The sequence below is a fragment of the Manis pentadactyla genome, chromosome 2, assembly GCF_030020395.1.
Source record: "Manis pentadactyla isolate mManPen7 chromosome 2, mManPen7.hap1, whole genome shotgun sequence".
Lineage (NCBI taxonomy): Eukaryota > Metazoa > Chordata > Mammalia > Pholidota > Manidae > Manis > Manis pentadactyla.
This window is the reverse complement of record NC_080020.1, coordinates 81,459,587-81,479,797: the sequence shown is the minus strand read 5'-3', so window position 1 is coordinate 81,479,797 and position 20,211 is coordinate 81,459,587. Positions and strand designations below refer to the sequence as shown.

At 34.0% G+C, this 20,211-nt stretch overlaps 1 protein-coding gene across 7 annotated transcripts in view; it reads right to left on the bottom strand.

Moving 5' to 3' along the window:
* AP3B1 (adaptor related protein complex 3 subunit beta 1) overlaps positions 1-20,211 on the bottom strand; it is a 306,085-nt gene that overhangs the window by 61,529 nt on the left and 224,345 nt on the right. For all 7 annotated transcript variants that reach the window (XM_036914138.2, XM_057494089.1, XM_036914137.2 and 4 more), the window contains one exon: positions 10,861-10,967. In XM_036914138.2, the coding sequence (XP_036770033.1) occupies positions 10,861-10,967 (107 nt within the window). The remainder of the gene's footprint in view (positions 1-10,860; positions 10,968-20,211) is intronic.

Genomic DNA, 20,211 nt, shown 5'->3' with positions numbered 1-20,211 from the left:
TGTTCAGAAAATTTTTGGTAAGCTTTTTTAAGAGGAACAAAGGTAACAAAAGCTAGCTTGGCTAATATATGATTAAATAATAATACATGACAGGCCTAAGCATAATAATGTGACATATTTTAAAGCTTAAAAAATATATTTTTCACTGCAAACATCACAATTCAACACAAGCAGCAAAGTCTGAAATACATGTGACTCTTGAACTACATAGCGATTAGGGGTGCCAACTCCTGTGTAGTCAAAAATTTATGTATAATTTTTGACTCCCCCAAAGCTGAACTACTAATAATAGCCTACTGTTGACTAGAAGCTTTACTGATAATATAAACAGTCAATTAATGTATACTTTGTATATTATATGTATTATATACTCTATTCTTAGAACAGGCTACAGAAAAGAAAATGTTTTTCCAAATTGTCGCAAATCATTTTCCAATACATTTATTGAAAAAAACACATGCATAAGTGGACCCAAGCAGTTCAAACTGGTGGTGTTCAAGGGCCAACTATATAGCAGTTGATCATAACACAAAGTTCAGTCAGCTTTGGATGTGTAAAATCAAAGTGCCAGAATTTTAAAAATCTCTTGTTTCCTATTATAGTACATTTAATGATAATAAATAAAAGCTAAAGACCGTATTCTTAAGAAAGAAGTCAGTAGATGTTCAATAAACTGTCCTGGCTCTGAAAAGAGTGAACCCAAAGCAAGCAAAAGGAATGACATCACAAAGTAGAAGGAAGAGAAAAAGAAAGGGTCCAGGCTTTCTTTACCATCACCTCTTTAATCTTTCAACTTTTTGCAAATTCATATTTTCTTTGACAGGTGATATTTTTGCCATAGTAATTATTAGTTCATTAATAATTATAATTAGCATAGCATCTAATGGATTTTTTTCATTGTGGATTATTTTATTATAATATCAACAAAGCATTAAGAATAGCATCCACTGGTGTGACTTAGTTTGGCATATGTTTATCTAAGCCAAATAAAAATATTTTGCAATAAAAACCCTGCAACTAAAAACTAATGACAATTTCTTTTAAAAAAGTAGCTCCTTTCAATAATGCAGCAAAGGGAAAGATAATGGTCTGTTATGAACTATGAGACCTCTAAAGTAGTGCAGAAATAAAAAGATGAAGCAGTAGTATGGCACACCTTAAAGTTTAATTTAAAAATTAAAGCAACTCATACCCATAAGAGAATTGAATGAAAGAATAAGATGGGGCATGGCCAGGCAATGGAAGCACAAAATACTATCAAACTTTAATTAAAAACTGTTTTCAATTTAAGCAGACCCAGGCCAGTGATTTTTCATTATTTTTAACACAGTTCCATGACTACTGACATTTTCATCAGAACAAATAAAGGATTTTCCTCAAATTTAAAATGACAAAATTATTTTTAATTTTGACTTATAATTTCTTCCTCCTCTAAACTCAAAGAAATTTGATCTAAGATGGGCTTATCTCTTAGCCTGGAGCTTAAATATACCTTAAGCTTTTAAAAGAAATGTGTAGAAGTGCAATTTTTAAAAAGATAGTTCTACAATATTAGAAAACAAACTTTATCACAGATGTGTGTGTCATCATGTTTTAGGAACAAAACCATATATTAATGAAACATCTGGCACATGACTTAGTAAATGCTGTATTAAATAAAGACTGTCAAAGCAGTCTGTCCTTGCAGACTAACTAGAACAAAGCTGGCACTCTGGCAGTATAAGACAAACAGATGGGAAAACAAAACTAAAATGCCCCATCCTAGTATCAATTTGAAAAAAAAAGGGATAGATCTACTTATGATTAAAGTCCACTTACAAGAGCCAGAAATCAACTTCTATTACAACTGTCATCATTATAATGCACAATTATCCTAATAATTTCAAATACTGTTCAGTAAATTTCAGATTTGGTGACTCAAATTTTGCTTCATGAATTATGGTTTTTCTTCATATTGTTTGTTTTAAAACTGGCTGAGTAACGTCCATCCCAAAAGCAGTTCTAACAGGAACTTATCTTTATTTTCCAATTAAGTTCCTATAATATAAAGTCAATATACCCCATCCCTAAACTTGGACAGTTGCAACTTCATTACTTGCCAACCTTAGTTATCAACAGCAGAAGCTATAAGCCTAGTTACTAGCCATTTTTCTATATTCCTTGGACAAGGAACTTGACAGAAGTAATGATACACACTAGCTTCAGATGCTGAATTTGGTTTGTGTATAAAAAAAGTGCCTTTTCTTTGCCTCACTCTGCCTGCCCAAATTCAAGCACATTACCCATGAGTTTTCTTCTTCCTACCCTTCAACCTGTAAATCTTTTGAGGAGGTGGGGAGCTTCATTACATGGCTTCTTGGTCATACTGACAAACAGGCCATCTTTCTGCTGGTCACAGGAAATCCCACGCTGGCTTTCCTAACACGCACAGACCTTAGTTCCATGCTGCTGTTATCATGGTCTTCGCCATGGCGTTGTGAAGCTTTATTCCTTCATTAAATGAGGAAGTGATGCCCGACAGGGCCAATGCAAGGAAAGCAGCTGGTGAATAGCATTTGACTATGAAAATTATCCTTCTACTTGGTAGAGAGAAAAACTCAATTTTAAAGTTAAATGTTAAAAGTATCTCATTAGATTTTATGCTACAACAGTATAGAGGGATATAGGTGGGGCTATGGAGTTTAGCCAATATAAAATAATAGTATTATGTATATAATCAGAGAAATAACACTTGCATCTACAGAAATTCCTAAATGGGCAAAACTATGTTACAAAATCAAAGCAATTAGTATACTTCAATTACATACCTTTGAGGCAATTTTTCTTTATGTTCCTACTCAACTAAACTTTTTAAGGGCAAGAACCTAGCCATTTTGTTCACCACTATATCTTTGGCCCCTGCCTCATACCTGATAGTTTATGCCAATGAAATGATTCATGGTATGCCCTACATAGCTTGTGCCAAGCACATAACTCAGGATGGAGGCTGGCCACACCAGAAAGACCAACCATATGGTTAAAGGGTTGGGGCTCTGGCTATTGATGTTAGCCTAACTTGAAGACTGAGTTCAACCATGTGGCAATAATTCAATCAACTGTGCCTATCTAATAAACACTCAAAAAAACCTGGACACTACATGGTGAGCTTCCCTGGTTGGCAATACTCCATATATATACTGTCATACTTTGAGGTCAGCAGTGTAACCCAGAAGCTCTGAATTTGGAATCCAGCCAGAATCTCCTCTATGCATTTCTTTCCTTGACTGGTTTTAATTTGTATCCTACTGAAATAATAAACCTGTAATACTAACTATAGTGCTTTCCCAAGTTTTGTGAGTTCTTATTGTGAATTATCAAACTTGAGGGTGGTTTCAGGGAACCCTAAAACTCAGTTGATCTCAGTAGTACTGGGAGGGCAGTCTGGAAGGCTGTGCCCTTAACATGGAGTTTGGCTCACTCTGCGGAGCATACTCTTTTGCAAATCTTGTTTCTGTTTCTTGGACTATTCTTGGAATGATTTGCTTTTGTCACTCTATCACCTGTGTAGTCTACAATGATCACTTAATGAACCTTCCTGCATCCTCCTAAGTTAAATTCCTCCTAGGGATTGTGACTCATGATGATCAGGTCTGTTATATCTTGGCAGCTAAGTCAGTGCTTCCTCACTAATGTGCCACAAATGGGTTAGAGGTGCACTATGCTGTTGCCCATACCACTGGCCCTCAGGAAGACCAGTTGGAGCCTGTGGTGGCTGGAGCTCCCTGGTTGAGTGCCTCCCACCTCCTGAAGCATTCTCTGTTTACCCCAGAGCACACTACAAATATTATCATTTTTCTATATGTACTGTGACATGAAAAGATTAGAAAGCAAAGAGTTAAGGAATTATTACTACAGTTTTCTCATGATAGTATATCACCAACATACTTCCCCAACACCAGACTTGGATATTCCAACCTGTGTGTGCTATACATTTGCCACTATGAACTACTGTTTCTCTGATACTCCAAGTTCATCTACACTTCAAGCCTTCACATACACTATTTCCTCTGCCAGGGTCGTCATTTCCGTACTACTCTAGCTACCTACACAAACTCTTCCTATTCTTCAAGAATCAGTTCCAGGGTCACATGTGCATATTCTTTTCTAAGAGATCTTTATCACCTGGTAAAGCCCAGCAGATGTACACCTCCCATGTAGCACTTACTACAAGCCTATGTCCCTCCCTAAACTGAGTTTTCTGTTACCATGCTATACCATTCACCTCCTTCGATTTATTTTACTTGGTCTTTACCATTGTTGCCTCTTAAAGCATGGTTTCTTAAAATTCTATCTTCATTTCTATCTTCCCACTCCAAAAGCTAGCCATAGAATACAATTCAAACATTTTCAGATCCATTGTTTCATTTGCTTTTCATGCAAACACAATTAAGTGTTTAGGGAAAGTATTATCTCCATCTTATAAATTCAGAAATTGGAGTCAAAGAATTGCCCATATTCAGCAATGATAACTAGCTCATCAAAGGACAGAAATTAGGTGTTTGGGTTCCAAGTTGAATGCATTTTCTTAACGTCACCCTGTCTAAGTGAATTCTTGGTATTATAAGTTCTAACTCTAAAAAGTATGTTCCCACAGAAACCTTCTGACTTGTGGTTAGGGGCTAAAGAACCACAGGTACTATATTTCCATTATGGGTTTTGTAGCATTTGGCGGATTGCCTTGGGAACCTTATAATGTAGTAAGGTCAGAACTCAGAAGTCATTTTTCCATAGAAATATAAATCTTAAATATGAAGTGAACAACTTAATAAACTTTTTTATATAACTAGTTTGAGAAGGAACATAAAAAATGCGAAGAATGAGACAAGACTTCATGCTGATGTTTAACAGCACATTAATAGACTGAGTTTGTTCAAGAGGAAACTTTAAGTGAAGTCACTTTAATACTTTTGTGCCTCAAATATACAAAAAGTCATCTAAAGGAGAGAAGACTGGAGTTTGACTCCAATCTTTCTAACACCAGAGGTGAACAATTTATTCTTATTTCACACTTATTCTCACATGCAAAATATCTTTCCCCTCTTACTCTTTTCTTACCCTTCCAGCCCAGCACTCTGAACATTCTTGTTTTTGAGCTGTTGGAGCTTTATGTGTAACACATAATTTAGAAACTCTTGGGCTAACAATACTCTAGTCCAAAAATTTCACTAAAAAAAGTCAGTCTGTTCACTGAAATACTGCATTAAAACGCTTCTTCATTTTTAGCTATCTGTTGGCCTTTACTGGTGACAATTACTTGCATGGAAGACTGAAACAAAAACTGTGTTTATACATCATTTGTATCATACAGTCTGAAAAAAACCCATTCCTTTCAATGATAATAGTATTTATTAGGAATTATGTTTAAGAAAATCTGCGCTCTGAATATATATTTCAAAGAGCTAGAATCACCAGTGAAATTTTTCATTTGAGAAGTATTGTGAAAAAGGAACTGTTCTCTGGGTTTCACTGGACCAGTAATTTCAAAATATGAAATCTACCCATACTATACCAAATATGCAAGAAAAACAATTTGCTGAAATAAATAAAAATCATCTATGGAGTAGAAGTCATCACAAAAGCTAAAATATGTTTCATCTATTTATTTTCACAAACATTCAAATCATCCCAGCATAATTATTTTCATTGCCTTGAAATTCCAACTTAGGTTCCTAGATTCAAAGAAGAGTAGAGTTAAAAGGAAACATGGAGATCTACCTTGCTATTACTTGAGAATGAGAAAATTGAATGACTTGCTCAGTATCACAATTGGTAGTGGTGATTGAGAAAGACACATGTTAGATATTAAATGTCAATAAAAGGAATCCTAGCCATTCATATATATGCTTTTCCTTTCTATTAAAAAATGATTGCTTTTTGGATAATAGATATATTACACCTTGATTAGAGGAACTCTGGAAAATACTAAAAATATAAAGAAGGTAAATATAAATCATCAACAAATTCATCATTCAGAAAGCCTGTTAATATTATAATGCATTTTTTTAACTCTTTCAATTTTTCCTGTATTGAAAAACAGTGAAATGTACAATTTTACAAAATTGATAATACACATATTTTGTATGCCATTTATCACTTTACATTATACCATATTTCCTTATCTCGTTAAATTTAATAAAAACATCTAAAGACTGTATAACATTTGAGATTTGACTGTCATACTTTACGTAACCATCATTCTATCACTAGATATTGAGGTTACAAACAACCATGCACATAAACCTTTGTATTTCTAATTATTTCCTTAGAAGAAAAATCTAGACATGAGATTACTATGTCAAAGACTATGTGTATTTCTGACTTTCTGTAGGTGGCCCCAGTGGAGCAGTGTATAATGCTTATTTCATTGCATCCCTCACCAACAGTGGAGAGTGGTTAGTGTCTGTATCTCTTGTCTGCTTTTTAAAAAGTATTTTATTGTAGTACAATATACACACAGAAAAGCTTAAGTGTGAAGCTTAATGATTTTTTCATAAACTGAATACACCATGTAACAGTACCTAGATCAAAAAATGGAACATTATTGGCACCCCAGAAGCTCCTCTTGTGTTCCTTTTCAATCACTAATTCTCCTAAGGATAACCACAATTCTGACATCTAATACTATAAATATATTTTTCCTTTTTTGTACTTTTGCTCATTTTCATAGTAATAATTTTATTGTTTAAAAAAGTTAACTACTTATTATAAAACACTTAAACTTCATTGAAAAGTACCCAAAAAAAGGCAGGAAATCACCCAAAATCATCTCACCTAAATTAACTACTGTTAACCATGTTTACCTCTGCAAGCATGGGTAGACAGATGTACAGAGAAACAGATAAATTATCCTATGCAATAGGATTATAATCTTTAACTGAATTGAAGAAAGGGAAACTAAAAACTAAAACAAAAAACAAACCTCTATAACTTCCAAAAAAATGTTCTTTGAGCTTATACAAACCCATTAAAAGGTTTGAGTCTCATTAAACAGCAAAACCAAGGCATTTCCTACTATAAAAAAATGAAATGTAAATGAACATGCATCCTCTCATCCTTCCCTCCCCACCTGCTAGTTTTGGTTTCTTATATTATTCTTATCATTTACACTCAATTCTGTGACCATAATTCCCATTGATACTCTGGTCTTCTGGGCTACACCAGGTTCTGTGTCACCATGTTCCCATATCCCTGCATTGAAGCTGGTTTTCCCATTTGAGGGTCAAAATAATCTTGTCATTGTATATACCCTTGTATCTGGCTTTGATATTGATTCTATTAAGTTTGAGTCTTTCTTTAATTGGTTTTGACAACGAGCAGTATCCCCCCCCTTTTTTTCTTTAAAGGACTGACAGTTATTTTCATGTTTGGGAATATCTATGTGTATGTAGCCTTTATAAAGAAAGAAAGACAATACAATTATCTTGGGTCACTCCTTTCTTTACAAAGTTGTCATAATAATGTAATAACAAAAAATAGTAACAGGAAATACTTAGTGTTTAATATGTGGAAGGTACTGCTGTAAGCATTCCATGTATGTTAACTCATCTAATGATAACAACGACCCTATGAGACAGGCAGTGTTAGTATCTTTATTTTACAGGTGAGAAAATCTGAGACATCAAGAGGTAAACTGGCTGGTCATTGTGTAAAGTGACACAGCTCTGATTTGAACTCACACAGTCTGGCTCAAAAGTCTGTGCTTTTAAATTTTAACCACTGCTCTGAGTGTGTGCAGTTGGCAGATGACTGGGGGAAGGAGCAGTAAAAGATGCTACTAGCTTTAAGGGGTGAAGGGCAGGAATGCTAAATGCCCTGTAATAAACAGGGCAGATACACATAACAAAGATTATACCATGTTCCTTAGAACTTTCAAATGTCTTGTTGGACATTCATGAAATGAAAACTTGTTTAAAGTTACCTGATCCTAGAACACTACATATAAGTACAAAGCATTTTTTTTGCAAGGTTTTAATGTTTTCAGTTTTTTAGGAATGCAACAACCAGAAAAACTGGGCAATGTTTTGGAAAATTTTGTAAGTGATGGCAATATCACAATCCACAGTATTTGAGTTGCAAATACAACACACCTTATCATCTATAAACTTTTCCCCCACAGACCCATCTCTCCTGCCCACCTCAGCCCTGCAGGAGATGCATCTATAAAACCCAGGCTCTGTGCCACCATGTTTCCTCACTCCTGTATCAAAGCTTGTTCTTCCATTGAGGGTCTGGAGTTAAGCAGACTCAAAATGTCTTGTCATTGTATATATCCCTATACTTGGCTTTGAAAACAGGGCAGTGGGATTTCTGTTCCTGTTCTAATGTTCATGCTTTATGTTTTAATGTTAATTTGAAAATAAAGCATGTGCTGGGTGTCCCCAAAAATATCAGACTACATCAATCTGCGTTTATAGCTGCCACATTGTATATGAGTGCCAGCATCACTTAACTACTTCATTACATTTCTAGAGTAGTCATGGTCAAGCATTTATGCATCAATGTAACCATTACTTTATTATAAATTACTTTTAATTCTTCAGTTTAATTAATTAAATTCTTCAATTTAATCAGTATGCTGATTTTAAAATTATGGATATACTCTTATTTGTGAATTTCATTTTAGGACCCAAAGGCTCCTGTATTTGTTGAGCTCAATAGCATTATGTGAGGGTTGTAATTTTTTGAGGGTTTTCTTTGATTTTCTCCTTGAATGTCTTTAGTCTACTTGTTTCTAAATCTGTACACATAATGAGAAAACTTGTAATTTGGTTGCATCTTCTTTTTTAAATAACTGCTTTGAGGGCTGGAGGTTAGATTAGGAAGCATGTCATTCTGCAACAGAATATTTATTGTATTTCTGAAGGTTCCGCTTTTCAAAGTTCTGCTTTTTTCTTTAAATTCTATTCCTTTCCTTGTTTGCTTGTTTCTAGTGAATTTTTGGTTACCATTCTTATTACTGCTTATTGTCTGATCATTTTGTTAGCTTTTTGGGGGAGGAGTGCTGAAATCCTGCTTCACTTAACTGCATCACTCAGCAGTCTGCTTTAAGCACATTCTTTGGATGGAGTGCTTTTCTTTTCCTTTGACAAAATCTTCCCAGTAAACAAACTCCTCAGTGTGAAAGGGTGAGTCCTTCAGTTACTGTTCAATGTTTGAGTGAAAATTTACTACAAGCTTTTCTAATCTCAACTGCATTCTTCTTACAGCTAATAAAGTATGAGAGTCTACTCAGGGTCCATTATCACATATCATATCACTTCTGGAAATATTAGTTAATATTTATTGAGGGATGACAATGTGCCACTCACTGTTCTAAGAGCTTTACATTTATTATCTCATTAATCTCACAACAATCCTGGCAGGTAGATATTATCTTCATAGGAAACTGAAGAGCAGAACAGTTACTTAACAATTTGCCCAAGGTCACATAGCTAGTAAGTGGCAAAGCAGGGATTTGTACCCTGGTCATCTGATACCAGAATCCAAGTTTTTTATCCACTACCTTACCACCTCCCAAGTTTTTTGGGGCTTCCTTTCCCCTCAAGGACTAACTGCTTCACAGATTTTTTGATTACCAGTTTCTCTTTATAGTCTATCACAAATGCACAAATGTTCAATAAATACTTCTTGTTTAAATAAATGAAAGGCTTAACTGTTTATTTTCATTGTTCCTCCCACCCCATCTCTTTTAATGTTCCTTTTCCATTTGGCAACAATAAGAGCAAACTAAAATCCCAAATACCATTCTTACTCATTTTTGAGTGTTAAGAGAGAATTGCATTTTATAAATTGAAACAACATTATAAGCTTAGTTTTCACCTCTATTTTCTAAGTGAGCTGACCAAAGCAGAACAGAAATGCATGTAACTCTTTTGAGTATTTCACTGTATGGCCCTGATAACACATTTGTTTTGAAGGGGAAATTCTTTGTAATACATACAAGAATTAGGTACTCCTCTTTCCCACTTCTGGCAGAAGCAGTTCTATGCTCTCCAGCAATTCAGATCACCAATCATGTGCCCTTCAGGGCCCTGCCAGTCTTGGGACCCATTCATACACCAGATCTAGTCAAGTGACCTGTGTTCCCCATCAAAACTTACTGTTCTATCTCTTAGTTTGCCAGATTTCTGACAACAAATTAACAGGAGGTCAAGCATATCAACAGATTATATATCCTAGGCAGCATGCTTGATTTAGAGTGAAAGGTTAGTGAATATGTTATGCTAACACAGAAATTATTGCCCTTTCAGATACTATGACAGGCTGATGGTTTTGGAATTATTTTGCAATATGCAGGCCTCTTGTCTCACTGTAAGTCACACCCCATAAATAACATTAAAGAATTTCTTTAGAGATATCAAGGCATGTAAGTAAATGTATGAATATAACACAAGGAGAAATACAATTGCAGATTTTTACATAAAAACAGGTATTTTAACAGCCAATGGTAAAATAACAGGGTGGTAGGAATAGAATGATTATGGGAATGAAAATCTGTTATAGACGATTCCTTAAGGCAGAATTTATGTATATAAACTAACTCAATGTGGCAAAGAACCCTTGTATGTTACAGATATATACCAGTAACCAAAAAGTATCATGTCCACATGATGTGAATAACAAAGAGAAGTAAATTGAAAGGATAATGGTTTGGATAGAGCAAATTAAAAAAAAAAATCACAAAATTAAAAAGATCTGAATTAGACTTGTTAGAGGAAGAACTGTTCAAGACTAAAAATCGACTTCAATTGTTGGCATTTTAATAAAAAATGCAATGGTATCATTTGAAAACTGAGCTAATGTTTTTTTAAAATTACTTACACTGATGACTGATGAAGAAGTTGACAAGTTTAAACCTTCAAGATCAGCTATCAAGCTTGGAGAAAGAGCTGGTGTGGGAAGTGCAACTGGAGTGGATATTGTGTTAACTGTAAAAAAAGGCCCAAATTAGCAAATGTGCATGAAAATTTAATTCATATTATTAAAAGCAACATTTTTAGTTTGTTAGGAAATCTAATTAAATTAATTTGATTAATAAATCTATGACAATTCTATTTAACATCTTGATTTAGTCAAGTTATTATTAAGTCATGGCAGTTATTAGTCTTAGCTTTCAAAACATAACAGCAAATCCTGTAACAAAATACAGATATAAATATTTTGAATAATAATTTTTGAACATTTTTGTCACATAATATTATCACTAACATTTATCACCTAGTAACTTCACTAAAAGAAAAAGGTAAAGGAGTATTTTTTTCAGATTAATATAAAAATAAGAAGAGCTTTCAAGAGTTCTCTAGTTAAGTTAGAAGTCTTAAAAGGGCATTTAAATCCTTTCTCTATTTTATTCTCCACTGTAATCATCACAAGAGCCCAGGCTAATTCCCTTCCAATTATAAATGCTTTAAGTCAGCAAAAGCTATGCTAGATAGAAATGTATGATCCTACAATTTTTATGTACTTGAGATCAGATACCTGAAAATATGATAACCTTTTAAAAATGCAAATCTGAGTACGTCATTGCCCTGCTTAAGACTCTTCAAAGGCTCACAGCAGCCTTCAAGATAAAATTCCAACTTCTTAATCAAGTGTGCAGGGTCCTCTACGAGCTAGCTCAGCACTATCCAATAGAACTTTTTGTGATGGTGGAAATAATTCTATAGTTGTGCTATATAATATAGAGACCACTAGCACATATCCTAATGTGCTCAGCTAGTATGACTAAAGAACTGCATTAAAAAATTTTACTGTGGCTATCAGCCACAGTATTGGGCAGGACAGGTCAACCTCTGATCTTATCAGCCATTCCTATGTTCCAGCTCTACCGAATAATAGTTCCCAAGATCTTGTTTCATGTTTTTGAGCCTTTTATATTCTGTTCCCTTAACCTAGAAGGTACTTAGCTCTCTGCCTTGCTCACTTTGCAACTTCTACCCATTAAGATACCATTCAGGGTGAAAGCATAACCTGACTCACCTACACAGCTTGTTTAGGTGTTGCCCTCTTTGTTCCAGATACACTTGGACACACTTCTATAACCATACTTCTCTCGTAATGTCAATCTGTGTGTTTACACATATTTTTATTTCTACTAGTGTGTGCCTTTAATGTATATGTATTAATTGTTGGTCCTTAGTAATTCAACTGTTTTTTCAATGAAATAAATTAAAATGTAGAAAAGTGTTAGCTTTTGACAAATTCTCACTCCAAAATAATGCTATAAAAGTAGCATGTAATTTGACATCACTTTTCAAAACATCTTTTTCTCATTTCATTTTCACAATATTCTTTAAATTAGGCAAAACAAATATTCATTCATAAAGTTAGCAATAAGTATTTCTTGAACAAGAGAGCAAGGCAGAGACAAAATTCAAGATAGTCTCTGTCTTCAATAACCTAAAACCTCATTGAGAAAAAAAAAAGATACACAAGCTTTAAGAGAAAATAGGTAACAATACAATCCATATATGATATTGCCCAAAGAAGAAAATTCAGAGGAAATCTTAAATAAAATCTTAACATATACAACAAAAAAATTAGAGGAGAGATCAGGTGGAGGAGGAAATGGAGACCTTGGTCTCTCCGTTGCACTCACTTTTCAGTATGCCTAAATTTAAAGGACTGCTACAAATTCCCAGTCCTCTTTAGCAAGTGCCACAGAGAGTTGAAAAATAAAAAAGGATCAATGAGAATAAGGTGGTGGCTTTATGTACAGGAAGGAATGAAGCCCAACGTTTGATAAAGGTCAGATCTGAGTAAGAGGAAAGAAAGAAGCCTGTTAATTACTAGATGAGAAAATGCTGTAAACAAAGGCTGAGAGGTGGGAAACTGGAAAGCAAAGGGGTTGGATTTATCTTACACACCAAAGGGAACGACAGAAAGTCTACCAAAAAGAAGAAAGATGTGATACATGGCACTGCAGGATGACTGATTACACAGTAGTATAACAAACTGAAGAAGGGGCAGTCAGGATAACAGGAAGAATTTACAATAGTTTAGGCATGACATGAAAAGGACTGAAATAAGATAATGGCAGTGAGAAGGCAGAACAGCCTTTATATTACAAACATTGTAAACAAAGGCATAGGGAGAGTAAGGCCTGCCAAGGTCATAAAACAACCGAAAGGGCGCTCTCCTCTCTCTGAGGTCGCCCGCACTTTCTAAGTGTGTCAACTTTTAATCTCCTTCTCTCCAACCTTTCAGGGCGCTCCTCTCTCTGAGGTCGCCTGTACTTCTTTCTAAGTAACTTCAAATAAAACTTCTACTCTGCTTAAAAAAATAAACAACAAAAAACAAAAAACAACAGAAAGGTAGAGCCAATGTAAGGCTAGAAAAGGGCTCTTCTGACTTGGATCAAAATATGTTGCTTTTCCATGAAACAAGTAACTTTTCTGGTGGTTACTAAATGCGTGTTTGTTCATTTGTTTGTCCAACCATTCACTTAAAATATTAGATGCCCATGCAAGAAATAAAAATTGAGTACAAAATAGCCTCTGATTTCTACTATGGATTGGCAAAAAACAGAGAGAGGAAAAAGACAAGAGTGGAAAATTCACATCTCAGGTAAGTTTGACTCTTAAGAAAAAGGATAGGCTTTTAACATTTCAGAAGACAGAGGCACTGGTATTAAAGAAATGATTACATGACTGTTTACAAGTCTGACAAGATGAAAGTTAGCCCTGAAAGTTTATCCTAAATTAGATTCTGAGGCCAGCTGACTTTGTTGAAGTATTTAATTAATGGGTTAGAAACAAAATGACTATCTGTAGTTTTTTAAAAAACCAACAACATGAAATACAAATTAAGGAGAGATATCATTTCCACCCATCAAATTGACAAAGGCAATTTTTAAATACAAAATACAGCATTGGTAAGGGTATAAGTAATCTGGCACTCACACTAATACGGGGTAAGTTAGTACAAGTTTTGCGGGAAGCAATTTTAAGCAACAGAATTCTTCAAAGCTTTTGTCCTGGCAATTCTGCTCTGGGGAATTTATCTTAAGGAAATAGTCATGGAGATGATGCAATAATATAATTATGATGATGTATATTGCTTCACTGATTGTGACAGCAAAAAAATGGATACAAGTTACATTTCCAACAATAGTAAACCTGTTAAACAGAATTTATTATAACAGTATAAAGGATAGCCATAGAGTCATTAAAAATGAAGCTCTTAAAGAATGTTTATGGATAGAAAGTAATGTGTATGATAAACAGAAAAATAAGCAAATGATAAAATACTATCTTAGTATGATCCAATTTCTGGGGTAGGGAGTCTGCATATGAAAAGAATCTGAACTGATAAGTCAGAATGTAAGCCCAGGGTTTTTGGATTACAAATCCATTTTATTTTCTTCTTTTTCAACTTTTACAAACTTCTTTTCACTAAAGCATATTTAATAAAATAATTATATAATTATTTTTAATATATTTAATAATTTAATAATTATACAATTATTTTTCTTATCAAATTTTTTATTTAAAATTTAAGAGTAAGTTAAACTTTTAATATATAATGGTTTAAATGAAGTTATTTAACTTGTTAAATGTTATATGCTGCTGCATCACTGTTATTTCTATCATAGCTAGCTAACCCTTATATAATGCTTATCATGGGCCAATCACAGTTTTAGGTGGTTTTATATTTGTCAACTCATTTAATCCTTGATACTCCTAAAAAGTATTACTATTATCCCAATTTTACACATAAAACAAGTAAAGCACAGAGAGATTAAGTAATTTACCCAAGGTTACACAGCTTCTAAGTAACAGAACTGGGATTAAAAATCAGCCCAGCTTCACTGTCTTCTTAGCCTCTCTATTCCCTTTACTATGACTTATTCAACAACATGGTATCACAGATCCTAAGGCTCATCTGAAGCACGATTATTGTTGGCTGATAAAAATTTTTAAAAACTTAATAGTTATGCTAATAGTGTAATTACACAGGCTTATATTTCCTATTAAAGAACACCAGAGTATGATTGCTATTTTATGATCATCCTACTGAGATCACATGGTATGAGTATGAAAAGATATTTTAATTTCTAGAAATACAAATATACCTGGAAGAAAGAAAGTACATTGTTCTCTCTCAGCCTAATTTATTATTAGGCCATAAATTATATCCCAGCATAAATAATTTTCTAATGTATTATTACCTGGCCCCATGAAATAAAGTCATAATAATGCATAATCTAAAGGTACTATAGAAACTTTTTAGCCATTCTTTTGTTTCACAAATGAATAAAAGGAGGCATAAAGAAATTAACTCACTTAACTGATTAAAGGCCATACCAGGATAAATACTTGTAATTCTGATAACATCCCCTCAACAGATACAATAGGTAAAACTAAGTTACTTACTCAAAATCACAGAAATATTTTTAGTACAGCCAGTCTATTGCAGGGTTGCTAGCTATACTGCTTCCTTAGAGAGAGACAATGATTATTTGAGGAAGCAGCACATTCTTTCTGTCCTCCATGCCTTTACTTCCTCACCCTCTTCTCTTGCCTTCAGCTGCTTGACTAATTCTTACTTATACTAGGTTCAAGTGTTAATCCTGATACTGCTAGATGGGTTAGGTACTCCAAGAAGCAGTCTGTGTTCTCTTTCTCATTCCTTTTACAATGTGGCAATCGAATTGCCAACTTTTCTGTTTCTCCCATTATACTTTGAGAGTTTCTTGGGTAGGGACAATGTTGTATCCATTTAGAATTGCCAGCATATAGCAGATTACCTAGGTCATAGCAAGTACTTAATAAATGTTTTCTGAATGAAGACAAAGATAAATTCAGTACAGTTGACCCCTTAACAAATTGGGAGCTAGGGGTGGTGATCCCATGCAGTAGAAAATCTGTGTATAACTTCTGACATCCCCAAAACTTAGCTACTAATAGCCTACTGTTGACCAGAAGTCTTACCAATGACATAAACAGTCAATTAACACATATTTTGTATGTTACATGTACTGTATACTGTGTTTTTACGATAAAGCTAGTGAAAAAGTTTTTTTTTCAAATTATCACAAATCTCCAAAACTTTTCCAGTATTATCTACTGAAAAAAATCCACGTATAAGTGGACCCATGCATTTCAAAGCTGTGCTGTTCAACGGTTAACTGTACTTGCAGTCTTCTTGGTCTTCAGTGTGTACTGAACAAAGCAACCTCTGTGGACTATGATGTATCTCTTATATAAGACATAAGGAATGTTTCTGCCCCTCCTTCAAAATTAATCTACTTCTCACAGCTAAGAACTCAGGCCATTGAAGAGTGACTTTTTAGTTTTTAATCAATAAGCTGCTTGCTACAGAGAATGGAGAACTATTGTAGGCTAATAAACAGCATACAATAAAGTCAGTATTTTAAGAACCATTATCAACAATGCTTTTTTCCCCATAAAACTCCACTTTATCTCTAAGCCTTTATCTCTGTCTTGATCTCTAAATTCACATACTTCTTTGTAAATATGCTTACAAGGCCTTTGAACATTTTTAATTGGTTATTTGTCTCTCTCCCCATTTTTTTGCTATACTTTGCACCTCTATTATATCTCTTCTGTAACAGTTACTTGTTAAGGTATCTGTGTCCCTGATTAGATTTTAGTTTCCAGAGAGAATGACTAAATTCTATTTATCTGTTCTTTCACCTAGCAAAGTACATTGCACTTAGCAGACTATCCATAAAAATCTGAACTGACTTGTTAAAAAGTTTCAAGAGTCATTTTTGACAAATACAGGAGTGTAAAAGGTGTTCAAAGAAATAGTTCTTAGTTATTAAAAACAAACAAAAATATCCTATGTTGGGTAAAAGTAAATGTAAGTTGAGATGAAATTTACTTAAAATAAAAAGAGACCTTACATTTAAATTTTTAGAACTTACTATTTTAAAAAAGCTTTGCTTCTATATATAAAACCATACTTCAAAAATGATCAAATAATAAGTATATCATTTTATAGGTTTCTCTTTTCTCCGTAGCTGCCAGGGAAACCAGAGCCAAATATAAGAAGGTGTGATTAGTGCCTGTAGCACCTTGTAACATTCACTCTTAATTCGTTTTTAAATGTGCTTGACTGTTATCATTTACAATTTTAAACTTTTTAAATTACAAAAGTTACATACATTAAAAAATATTCATTGTGACCAAAAGACATAAAACATAAGACCAAGTCTGTTACTACTTTAGTCCTTTATCCCAAAGGGGTCAAAGTCAACTGTTAATTGTTTTTATGTAGCCTTCCAGAAATATATAATGTACAATGTTTCTCTTTATTTCCTTTTTACACAAGTGGAATCATGCTCGAGATATATATATATTTTTACTTAAAATATTTCAGTTATATAATTATGTTATTAGCATACACAGATTTGCTTCATTTCTGTTAATAGTTGTATTACCCCACTGTTAAATGTTTTATTTATTTTCAGGATTTTTCTGTGATACAAAATAGTGAAATTAAATTTTTATATATACCTTTGCACATTTTATTAATTCAACAAATATTTACTGGGTGCCCACTATCTGCCAGGTGCCATTCTGGGTACTTAGAATAGCAGTGAGCAAGACACAAAAGGAACCTATTCTCACGGAACTTATATCCTAGTTGAGCAAGACAAATAATAACAAAGTAGTGATAAGGAAAATATTCAACACAGCTGTCAAGGTCAAGCAGGCCCTAAAGGGCACTAACTAAAGAGCCAGTCTACCGCAAAACATTGACCTCTCAAGTTTTTCTGTGACAGATTAAGCAGTTTAGTATGACTACGGGGTCTGCCTTCAGTCCCTTGAGTGTCCTCAACTCCCCCTTGGCTGCTCATTTGCTGTGCACGTACGAATGTTATAGATACAGAAGCAGAAAGATATATATTGCTTCCTTTGCCTTTGTTCAGGGCTCAGACCTTGGGAGAATACTCCCCTCTGGGTCTAAAAGTGTAAAATAAACCTCAAAATTCCAAGACCTCTGAGTGCTGCTTCATTCTTTCAGTCAGTGATCCAGTCCAGGTTTTCCAGTATTTTCCATAACAGTAGTACAAATATCAATGATAATTTCAGATAGTGAAAAATGCCATGAAGACAATCAAGAGTGATTAGTGAAGATGTGTAAGAAAAGGTGACTTTTCAGCTGGGACATGAAAGATTAGAAGTTCAGCTTGCCATGAGAAGATCTGGAGGTGTTGTTATTTGCAGGGGGAAGAGCAGTACAAAGACCCTTGGCAGGATGAGCCTGGTACATGTCAGAAATGCAAAGGAGCAGAGTAGATAAGAAGTAGGCTGAAGTCGGATCATCTAAGGTCTTAGAAACCTAGGAGTATGGACTTCAACTGTAAAATTAAGCCATTAAGTTAAAGGTTCTAAAAAAAGAAAGGAGTATGATTTGAGTTTTCAGTTTATCTGTATGTGTGTCCAATTTAAGTTTGATAGATACTGCTAAATTGACTCCAAAAGGGTGCACCTACTTCTATTGCTATCAAAAACATATGCAGGGTGCCTGTTTCTCCAAACCTTAGCAATACTGGGTATGTTACTTTAAAATCTTTGCCAATAGGTGAAAAATGATTCAATTTGGCTATAATTTTTTTTTGTTTAAATTTTTTCAGGTCTACATCATAGTAACTTGATATTTTTACATATTACCAATGATCCCTATGATAAATCTAGTTACCATCTGTCACCATACAAAGTTATTACAATTACTGTATTTCTTATGCTGTACATTACATCATGATGACTTTTTGTTTTATAACTAGAGGTCGGTATCTCTTAGTCCCCTTCCCCTATTCACCTGCCACCCAACAGCTCCCCTCTGGTAACCAATAGTTTGATTCCTATATCTATGAGTCTGCTTCTGCTTTTTGTTTGTTTTATTTTTTTAGATCCAAATATAAATGAAATACATTATTTTTCTTTCTCTGACTTATTTCACTTAGCATGATACTGTCTAGCCCAGCCATGTTGTTGCAAATGGGAAGAGCTCATTCTTTTTTATGGCTGAGTAATATTCCACAGTGTGTACACCACATTCATCTATCAGTGGACACCTAGATTGCTTCTATATTTTGGCTATTGTAAACAATGCTGCAATAAACATAGGGGTGCACATATTTCTTTGGATTAGTGTTTTTATTTTCCTTGGATAAATATCTAGAAATGGAATTGCTGGATTGTATGAAATTTTTGTATTTGGTATTTTTTTTTGAGGAACCTCCCTGTTTTCTATAGTGGCTGTACCAATTTACATTCCCACCAACAGTGCACAAGGGTTCCCTTTTCTCCACATTCTCACCAAAACTTGTTATTTTTCATCTTTCTGATAATATCTAGTCTGACAAGTATAAGGTGGTATTTCGTTGTGGTTTTGATTTTCCTTTCCTTGACAATTAGTGATGTTGAGGATCTTCTCATGTATCTGTATGGCTTCTTTGGAAAAATATCTATTCAGGTCCTCTATCCAATTTTTAATCAGGTTATTTGCTTTCTTTACATTAAATTGGGTAAATTCCTTGTGTATTTTGTATATTAATTCATTAATGGATGTATGAGTTGCAAATATCTTCTCCCATTCAATAGGCTGCTTTCGTTTTTTGATAGTTTCCTTCACAGTGCAAAAGCTTTTTAGTTTGGTGTAATCCTATTAGCTTATTTTAGCTTTTGTTAAACCATTGCCTGCAGAGATTGGTCCAAAAAAATACTGCTAAGACCAATGTCAAAGACTTATTGCCTATGTTTTCTTCTAGAAGTTTTATGGCTTCAGGTGTTACATTCAAGTCTTTAATCCATTTTAAATTTATTTTATAGGATAGCTAATGGTCTAGTTTCATTCTTTTTCATGTAGCTGTCCACTTTCCCCATTAACAGTTTATATCCTTTATATACGAATGCCTCCTCTGTTATAAATTAATTGAGCAGATATGAATAGGTATGGCAGTACCACACTGTTTTAATTTTTATAGCTTTTTAGTATAGTTTGAAATCAGGGCATGTGATACCTCCAACTTTATTCTTTCTTAAGATTAAGATTGCTTTGACTATTCGGGGTTTTTTGTGGGTCCATGCAAATTTTAGGATTCTCTGTTATAGTACTGTGTTATAGTACTGTGTTATAGTACTAAAATGCCATTGGTATTTTTATGGGGATTGCATTGACTCTGAAGATGGCTTAGAG